The 8,741-nt window shown below is 50.1% G+C and overlaps 2 protein-coding genes across 3 annotated transcripts; both read left to right on the top strand.

Annotated features, from left to right (window-relative positions):
* The first annotated feature begins 966 nt into the window (after positions 1-966).
* Positions 967-3,850, top strand: LOC113215789 (heat shock 70 kDa protein II-like). The gene is made up of 9 exons (XM_026435455.2): positions 967-1,118; positions 1,199-1,407; positions 1,494-1,852; positions 2,028-2,229; positions 2,308-2,457; positions 2,537-2,677; positions 2,746-3,201; positions 3,291-3,654; positions 3,730-3,850. Exons 1-9 carry the CDS (start codon positions 1,058-1,060, stop codon positions 3,759-3,761), a joined length of 1,974 nt encoding a protein of 657 aa, XP_026291240.1. The 5' UTR covers positions 967-1,057; the 3' UTR covers positions 3,762-3,850.
* Positions 3,851-4,015: 165 nt separating this feature from the next.
* Positions 4,016-8,076, top strand: LOC113215807 (regulation of nuclear pre-mRNA domain-containing protein 1B). Of its 2 annotated transcripts, XM_026435480.2 has the most exons (8): positions 4,017-4,372; positions 4,764-5,000; positions 5,083-5,351; positions 5,477-5,576; positions 5,660-5,835; positions 5,921-6,047; positions 7,220-7,289; positions 7,379-8,076. In XM_026435480.2, the coding sequence occupies exons 1-7, from the start codon at positions 4,222-4,224 to the stop codon at positions 7,240-7,242; spliced, it is 1,083 nt and encodes a 360-aa protein (XP_026291265.1). In that variant the 5' UTR covers positions 4,017-4,221; the 3' UTR covers positions 7,243-7,289; positions 7,379-8,076. The 2 variants fall into 2 exon arrangements, with proteins under 2 accessions (XP_026291256.1, XP_026291265.1); XM_026435471.2 differs by having other exon boundaries at positions 4,016-4,372; positions 7,220-8,076.
* The last annotated feature ends 665 nt before the right edge of the window (positions 8,077-8,741 follow it).

Genomic DNA, 8,741 nt, shown 5'->3' with positions numbered 1-8,741 from the left:
CAGCGACCGTCTGCGTGAATCAAACCATACCGAGGGGCTCATTAATGAGGGGTTTTACTGTCGAGGGGTGCGTCTGCGTTGTTGGGAAGGAATGACGAGAAAACTCCAAGCAGTGCGCAGTTGAAACCCATCCGTCTGGCCGTGGGTCTTCCCCCGCCGAACTGCACCATCGGCTTTCGGCTCAGCGCCGGCGGAGCCTGCTGGCGCCCGATGGTTCGGCCGGGGCGGGGCGGGGCGGGGCCCGGGCTGGGGGGACGTGCTGTGATGACTCGCTGGCGAACGGCCAGTAAACATGGTAGGGGAGGGGGTGGGAGAAATGACCGGAAATTTGCGCCGGCCCCCGAAAGTGCGAAACGAAGTCGACGGCGTCGTGCTCTTTTCTGTTCTTTTCTTTCCCCTCCCGTCCTCGCCCTCGCTTCCCCCAACCTCTTCCTTCCCAATTTCCTCGCAACGCATGGGAGGGGCCTGGGCAGCGGTCACAACAATGCCCCTTCGTCCTCCCCCCGGGGCGGTGTGGCGCTGGCAATAACTCGAATAACTCGCTGAAAACCTCTGCGGCACCGCCCCTATGGTGGTATGCGCTGCCGGCGCCGCCCCCGCCCTCGAGGCCTCCGAGCACCCCGCGCTTTTGCAACAATTTATGGACCGAGTACTCGGTGCGCATTGTCGGCGCCGCACCACAACCCCGGGCAGCTGCCGCGGCCAGCTGCGCCAGCTGCACCCAGCTGCGCACGCCGCGCACCAGCTGCAGTAGCGGCAGCCGTCCGCCATGGCCACGCCGCGGCCGCTGGACGAATGAGGAGGAGGCAAGGTAGCCGCGCCGCGCCGGGCCAGCCGGGGGTAAACAAACAGCAAACGGCCGCGCAGGGCCGCGGGTGGGTGGAGCCGCGCCGGCTACCCCGCGCGCCGGCAGAGGAAATAGAAGATACAAATGTAAATAAAGATTTGACACTATCAACAGAGGTGCCCGTGGAGCCGGGCGCGGCCGAGGGGTAGCGGGGCGTAGCGGGCCCGGCCCGGGGCCGCGGGGCGGTGGCGGCCACCGGGGGCGCCACCCATGCCAGCGATAGGCATCGACCTGGGGACCACCTTCTCGTGCGTGGGCGTGTGGTACCAGGGTGAGTGCCGAGCAGTGCGCCTCGTCTGGCTTTGTCCGCGCGAGTCCCCGCGTCGCTAAAGTCAACCACCGCAACCACAGGGAAGGTGGAGATCATCGCCAACGGGATGGGGTACCGCACGACACCGAGCTACGTTGCCTTCACGGCCCAGGAGCGCCTGGTGGGCGACCCCGCCAAGAGCCAGGCGGCCACCAACCCAAGCAACACCGTGTTCGACGCCAAGCGCCTCATCGGGCGCCGATACAACGACCCCACGCTGCAAGACGACCTCCACAGGTGGCCGTTCAAAGTGCGTAAGGAAGATGAGGAAGGGGCTGGGAGGGGAGGGCCGGGGGAGATGAAAGGCCAAATCACTCTCTGTAACGACGATGGCAGGTCGTGAACCAAAACGGCGCCCCGTTGATCGAGGTGCAAGACCGCGGCCGCACCCGGAGGCTGTCCCCCGTGGAGGTGAGCGCCATCGTGCTGGCGCACATGAAGGACATCGCCCAGACCTTCCTCGGCACCAAGGTGACGGACGCGGTCGTGACCGTCCCCGCGTACTTCAACGACGCCCAGCGCCAGGCGACGCGGGACGCGGGGACGGTGGCCGGGCTGACGGTGCTGCGCGTGCTCAACGAGCCCACGGCCGCCGCCCTCGCGTACGGGCAGCTCATGGACACGCGCACCACCAGAAACGTACTCATCTTCGACTTGGGCGGCGGCACGCTCGACGTGTCCCTGCTCACCGTCAGGTAGGGCACCACCCGCCGCTCGAGTAGGGGCGTCACTGGCGATCCGCTGTGACGTTCATAGTGGTGTCCATATATGAAAGGAAACTTTCGAGATGACACAAACCACCAAAATCAAATATAAGTTGCATCGTCATTGACGACCGACAGTGGCATACTGACCTTTACATTGTGCCAGGGAGGGCCTGCAATTCGACGTCCAGTCCACGAACGGCAACACGCATCTGGGCGGCCGGGACTTCGACAACCTCCTGGTGCAGCACCTGGCCGACGTGTTCCGGCGCAAGCACGGCAGGGACGTCGCGTCCAACCCCCGGGCCATGGGGCGTCTGAGAGCCGCGGCGGAGAAGGCAAAGCACAACCTCAGCTTCAGCACGGAGGTGGGGAGGGTCGGGACCACGGCAGCTGCCTCGGCGTGTGGGGTCGGGGGCTACTGGCTCATTGCTTCTGTCCCCCAGGTGAGCATCGAGGTGGACGTGCTGGTGGACGGCATCGACTTCCACACGCGGGTGTCTCGCGCACGCTTCGAGGATCTGTGTGCCTCTCTGTTCCTGGAAACTTTGGAACCCGTCAAGAGAGCACTGGAGGACGCCAAGCTCACCAAAGAGGTCAGCGGATAGGGGTGGCGGCCGCAGGTAGTACGAGGCCGAAGCCGCGTGTCTTTATTCCCCATCAGTGGGCCTCCAGGCGGTGCACGACGTTGTGCTTGTGGGAGGATCCACCCGGATCCCAAAGATCCAGTCCATCCTCCAGCGATTCTTCGACGGCAAACAGCTCAACCTCAGCATAAACCCGGACGAGGCCGTGGCGCAGGGTGCGGCCGTCCAGGTAGGCATTCGCGTGTCCCCACGCCAAAGGGCGTGCTAGGCGCGTGCTAACCGAGCCGCGTCGCACAGGCCGCGATACTGGTCAAGGACGACTCGTGGGTGATCCGCAACCTGGTGCTGCGAGACGTGATCCCGCTGTCGCTGGGCATCGGGCTGGAGGACGGCGGCATGAAGAGGATCGTCGAACGAAACACGCGGATCCCCTGCCAACGCCAGGGCGGCACCAAGACCTGTGTCGACAACCAGGCAAGCGTGCTGTTCGAGGTGTACGAGGGCGAGCGGCCGCTGGTGCGCGACAACAACCTCCTGGGCTCCTACGTCATCGACAACATCCCGCCCGGGCCGCGGGGCGCCGTCAAGTTCGACACGTCGTTCTCCATCGACGCGGACGGTATCCTCACCGTCACCAGCAGGGAGCGAAGGACGGGGGTGTCGCAGCGCATCACCATCGGCAGCGACCAGCACCGCCTGTCCAGGCAGGAGGTGCAGGCCATGCTCCGAGAGGCAGAGATGTACAGGGCGCAGGTCAGGGCAGAGCTGGGAGGCGGGCCCGGGCCAGTCTGTGCGTAGACCTCACTTCACCTGTGGGGCACCTCACTTGTTCCCTGTTCCAGGACGAGCGGCAGAAGAGGTGCCTGGAAGGCCGGCGGAAGCTGGAGAACTTGGCGTACTCCATGAAGCAGGCGCTGCGCGAGGGCGAGGGCGAGGGCCTGGAGCTGGCGCTGGTGAGAGTCGGGGGCGGGGCCGAGGCCGAAGACGGGGACGAGGAGGCCGCGGGGGCGGCGCGGCTGGTGGCCATGACCTCGGCCACGGCCGGCCCTGGAGTTGGGCGGCTCTCGGCGGAGGAGAGGGTGGCGGCCGAGCGCGCCTACCGGGAGGTGCTGGACTGGCTGGAGACCGAGCAGACCCAGGCGGAGGTGGACGAGTACGAGAGCCGGTACCAGCACCTCAAGGTCTTCTGGAAAACCTGCAAACTAGGTGCGCCTTCTTGTAGATGATAATGGTGTAGTGCCGTCGACACTGCGTCGCTGACTAATTGATGGAACCCTCCAGAAACAGAAGAAACCGACCGTCGGCAGCCGTAAATGCCACGCCATCCTGACCAACAGATGCTTACACTGCATTCCTGGATGATAAAAACAACAACAAATAAATTAGACACTTAGCTTTGATATTTACGGCTCGTACTTGAAAATCATTCCAACTCAACGTGGCGGTAATTTTCAAATGGACCTTATGCTCCCGCCAGAATAATAAAATTCTCATACCGGTGGGAATCATTTAAATCAACACACTTTTTAAAGGCTGGTCCTATTTTAAAGACAGTTTTTTTTTGCCTTAAAGTTGAAACGGCGATGAATCATTGACGGGAGTCGCTTCTTTCCGTAGATAAGACAACTTGTGCAAGCGCGCTTCGTGTTTGTTTCTTCCCTTTACTCTACTCTCACCATCTCCCACCCCCTAGAAAGCTCTTGTTCTTGTTTTCGTGTGCGTTGCAGTCAGTGCCAGTCATATGCATTGCGTTACGGCCGGTTGTTAGCAACTATGTCGGGATTTACGGAAGCCGGCCTCGTGAAAAGATTAACAGAACTTAACAACTCGGCTCAAAGTATTCAGACTCTGTCAATATGGTTGATCCACCATCGGAAGCATCATCAAAATATCGTCAAAACTTGGTTCAAAGAACTGTTGAAAGGTTAGTAATCACAACTTCAAATCCAAGATTTGCAAGCACTATTTTTTTTTATTCCAGACACAATTTTGTTGTGCTCCTTAATAAGTATGAGACGTTAAATTTGGTTTTCATTTAGATATCGACCGGTACTAGAGTGACCATAGAAGCAGGGTTACTGTCAAAGAATTTTAGGTTAGCTGCTTAGTGTTCTAACAAGTAACTCGTGCCCTCTCCGACTAATTTATAGCACCTTGTTCATAGGGACGTAAGGGCATGTTACATTGAAACATAAATATGTTGAAAAATTTCCTGGGCTTTAACGCATCATTATCGAATTTATACTTTATTGCATTCATACTATTTTTATTTTTATCTTATGTGATAATGTCCTTATCCTTGCTTTCAATTCCAGCTAAGGATTCAAAGAAGCTGACTTACATGTACTTAGCCAATGATGTTATACAGAACAGCAAAAAGAAAGGACCCGAATTTGGAAAAGAATTTGGAAATGTACTGAGGAAGAGTTTTGATGCTGTGGCTTCAAGTGGGGACGAAAAGACGAGCAATTCTCTAGACAGGATACTGACCATATGGGATGAGCGTGGCGTTTATGAAAAGCCAATGATCATTGAATTTCGTAAAGGCCTCAGTAAGTACCCTTTCTTGGTTCTTGCAAGATATTATGACACACATAGCTCATGTAACCGCATAAGCAACCCTTTTTCCTACAGAAGACGCATCTAATAATGACAGTGTACCACCAAAAAAGAAGCATAAATCTGAGCCACCAAAACCTGCTCCAACTTCAGTTGACGCGCGTATTGCTAGTATGGCAAATAGTTTGTACAATCCACTACATGAGAAAATGCAAGATAAGAAAAGAAGGCATTCAGAGACCGAGATTGAAGTTGAGGGTACAAAAGAGGTGCACATAACATTATCACCAAGAACGCCTGCTGGAGACCCTCCAGAACCAGAGGAATTGATTAAAGCCCTAAAGGTAAATGCTCTACATTATGTGGATACCACATGCCTTTCTTTTATTAAAAACACAATATAAGTTTACTGTAGGGACACATCATTAACCAAAAAATTGCTTTTTCTCTAAATTCTTTTTTGTTTTAGGATTTAGAAAATGAGGCATCAGCTGATGTAGAGGTGCGAGAGAGAATTGCTAAACTTCCAAGAGAGGTATCAGAGGTTTCGCTCCTTGAAAGACTACAAGGTTTGTATTACCCTGCATTTGATGAGAGTGCTTGTCATCAATAGTTCCCTGATACATTCAAATAATACTCTTATTTTCTCCAGATAAAGTTGCTGCTGAGCGATTAGCTGTTCAGGTCAATGACGCTGTGACCTTACTAACTAACTATATTGCCCGTCTTACCAAAGAAATGGAGCAAAGGAAGAATGTTGGCAACATGCTTCGAGATTACCTGCAAGCTCAACAGGACCTGCTGGAGCAGGCAGAGCGCAGATTAGAGGTAAAGCATTTTCAAAATAATTTCTTCAGTCTTAGCTTGTTTTAAATTACCCATTTGTTAATGAACATTTCATATTTTTTTTCAGGAATTTGATGACAAATTGCAGAAAGTGAATGGTCTTAGGACAGAACTTCGGAATCATTTACAAAATCTGCCAGATTTGACGCAGCTTCCTGATGTTACAGGAGGGTTGGCACCATTACCATCTGCAGGTGATTTGTTTAGTGCTCACTAATGTCATTTGGAGAGATACCTGTTTCTGTGTTAATATTGGGGACTCTGTCACTGTATATCCCACCAACATCTTCATCCTTAGTTTAAGTTCAGGGAATATCCTACAGCAAAGTGGTTTTTCCATGCCAATATTTTTAATAGTATATGGAATAGTAGTGTTTGTGGTGTCACCCCTAGCACAGATAGAGCACTTGACTGTTATTTTTTTTTGCATGTGGCTAGTTGTCAAGCATTTAGAATGTAGATTGAAGTAGTTTCTCATTTACCATGGTATCATCACATTATAATGTAAGCTTGAACTAGTGCTATTATCGCTGGGGCCAAGCTTAGTACAACGATTTTCAAGCTCAAGGAGGATCAGGAGATAAAATTATATTTTAATCGAATCAATATTTAAATTTGTTAATCGTCAAAATCCCACAATGAAATAAGTTGTAAATGTTCCTAGTTTAATCTACGCTTAGCAAAAAATGTTTTTAAAATTTTCCTTGACCATTGTCAATTGATCATTGTCTAATATCACTGCCCCTCTCCTCTACTTAATTTTTCACAACATCGTGAAGGATTTTTTTGTGATCTTGTTGTGATGCATGAGGGTTAACCGGTAGAACATCCTGTTGTAAATTGTTACCATTATTGTGTAGAATTTTGTTTTCTCTAACTTCGACTAGTGATGAACTTTCATCACTTCATCTTTCATGAGAATTTAATTATTCCGTGGTGTAGTATTAAAGTAATCATGGTCATTTCCCTTTCCCAATTCTAGTCATCAAAAGCATAACCCTATCATTCCATTTAAGTCTTCCTAAAAATGGAGTAGCAATTGAGGTACTAAATTTTTATAAGTCTGAATTAACAATTTCCTACTTCATTCCTAAATTGAATCCAAATCATTATGTGATCAATTTCAGTTATGATTATTGCTGTGGTCATACCTCATTTTAACACATTTTTGAATCAAGTATTAAGTTTTAAAATTAAATAAAATTTCTCAGAACTCACATGTTTGGCACCTATGTAATTATTTTTGATTGAGACTTTCCTGCTGATCCCCAGGATTTCTGTTAAAGTAATCAATTAAAAATTGAGTGATTGTTCTTTAAACTGCTTTTACACTTCTATTACTTAGATAATAATCACTTTTCCCCAGATCTGATGCTTGAGCAAAACTAGGATATAAGTTATGCATGGATTTTTATCTTGATTTTTACGGATCATAGGTGAGTGTCGGACTTCATGCTTGTACTGGTTTCTCTTCAACAGTTTAGTGGAATGTCTAATTCTATATTTTATACTTGAAACTTTTTAGGAGAAGCCACTGAAGGATCTTAGGTGGTTTGAGAACTGTGATGAAAGGCTTGACCACCTTGCTCACAAAATTTTGACAAAAAATTGACTTTGTACTTTTTGCGAATCAAGGTTTCTCATACAGCAGGTCACGCAAAATATTTGTAAACAGCATAATTGTTATGTGCTTATTGACTTTTCTTTTAGATTAGCACAATTGTTTGGTGTGACTGACATATCCAGATATTTTTTATCGGTCTAGAATTATGAATTATAAATGGCAGCTAAAGGGAAATTTTTTATGAAAATATATTAATGAGCTTGACCTGAACTTTTTGTTTGGGTGTGTAAATGTGTAAATCAATTGTTTTCCATGCTGATGTCTTAGACATATTTGTTAATGAAGTGCAAATATTTAGAATATCTGGCAAACACAAAATTTTCTTTGTTTGAACGCAAGACACATTTGCTGTTCCTTTCTTTAAACAAGGAAGATTTATCCTACTGTATTTGATGGTCTGCACGTAAATTGCCGCTTGTGTTTAGTTTGTCATGGTAATTGTGAAAATGGGATGGGCACACATGAAAACTTTAAAAAGTAAGTTGTTGCTTATGTAATGTTGAATAATGCAAGTCATATTATCATCCGGCTTACATATGGTTACATAGTTATGATATTTTAAAGACTGTACGGATGTTCAATAAAATATTATTACAACACTCTGGTATTCTCTCCTTTCATTCCCGTTTGTATTTCTGGGAAAACAAAGGTCCAATATAGCACCATTTAAAGGTGCTAATGCTTTAGTGTCACCAAAAAGGCACTTAAATCCCATAAGGAGCCAGATTTAGTACCTTAGACCCTTTTTATTGAGTCTGTAAAGACACTCAAGAGTTAAGCGTTATCACCCTCGAAAACTCCTTAGAACCCTTTAAAGGTCTGGCGTATCACTTGTTGAACCACAGTTAAAGTGGAGGTGGCGTTCTCCATTTGGAGAGATCGGCTGAGCCGAAATATTCGGACGGGCGCCTCTCGCGTTGCTGCGGTCAAGTGTGCCGTCCCGACCCAGCCGAGGAGTCCAGACGCGGTCTTAGACCCTCTAAAGCCCGCCGGGCTGGGCTGGGGTCAAGCACACGAGTCAACCCGACTCTGGCCTAGGCCTAGGCTCTGTAGCGCGGCCCTGGTCTCCCTCCATCAGGCTCCAGCAGGCGAGAGGGCGCGGTGCCTTTGGGCCTGGGCCGCCTGGGTTAATGCGAATATCAAGTCCCTGCTGTGCCCGCCCTGGCGGCCCTGGCGGCCCTGGCGGCCCTGGCCACGCGTACACAGCACGGCGTGGATTGAACAGACGATACAAGTGACGGGAGGCGGCAGAGCTGGAATGGGG

Source organism: Frankliniella occidentalis, unplaced genomic scaffold, assembly GCF_000697945.3.
Source record: "Frankliniella occidentalis isolate FOCC.00 unplaced genomic scaffold, Focc_3.1 Scaffold41, whole genome shotgun sequence".
In the NCBI taxonomy this organism is placed as follows: domain Eukaryota; kingdom Metazoa; phylum Arthropoda; class Insecta; order Thysanoptera; family Thripidae; genus Frankliniella; species Frankliniella occidentalis.
This window is presented reverse-complemented; position numbering and strand designations above follow the sequence as displayed.

Excerpts from the sequence above, each read along its gene's own strand:
- LOC113215789 (XM_026435455.2), top strand. The coding sequence starts at position 1,058 with ATGCCAGCGATAGGCATCGACCTGGGGACCACCTTCTCGTGCGTGGGC. Across the intron at positions 1,853-2,027 it reads GTGTCCCTGCTCACCGTCAG|GGAGGGCCTGCAATTCGACG; the intron begins GTAGGGCACCAC and ends ACATTGTGCCAG. Across the intron at positions 2,230-2,307 it reads ACCTCAGCTTCAGCACGGAG|GTGAGCATCGAGGTGGACGT; the intron begins GTGGGGAGGGTC and ends TCTGTCCCCCAG.
- LOC113215807 (XM_026435471.2), top strand. The coding sequence starts at position 4,222 with ATGTCGGGATTTACGGAAGCCGGCCTCGTGAAAAGATTAACAGAACTT. Across the intron at positions 5,001-5,082 it reads TGAATTTCGTAAAGGCCTCA|AAGACGCATCTAATAATGAC; the intron begins GTAAGTACCCTT and ends TTTTTCCTACAG. Across the intron at positions 5,352-5,476 it reads AATTGATTAAAGCCCTAAAG|GATTTAGAAAATGAGGCATC; the intron begins GTAAATGCTCTA and ends TTTTTGTTTTAG.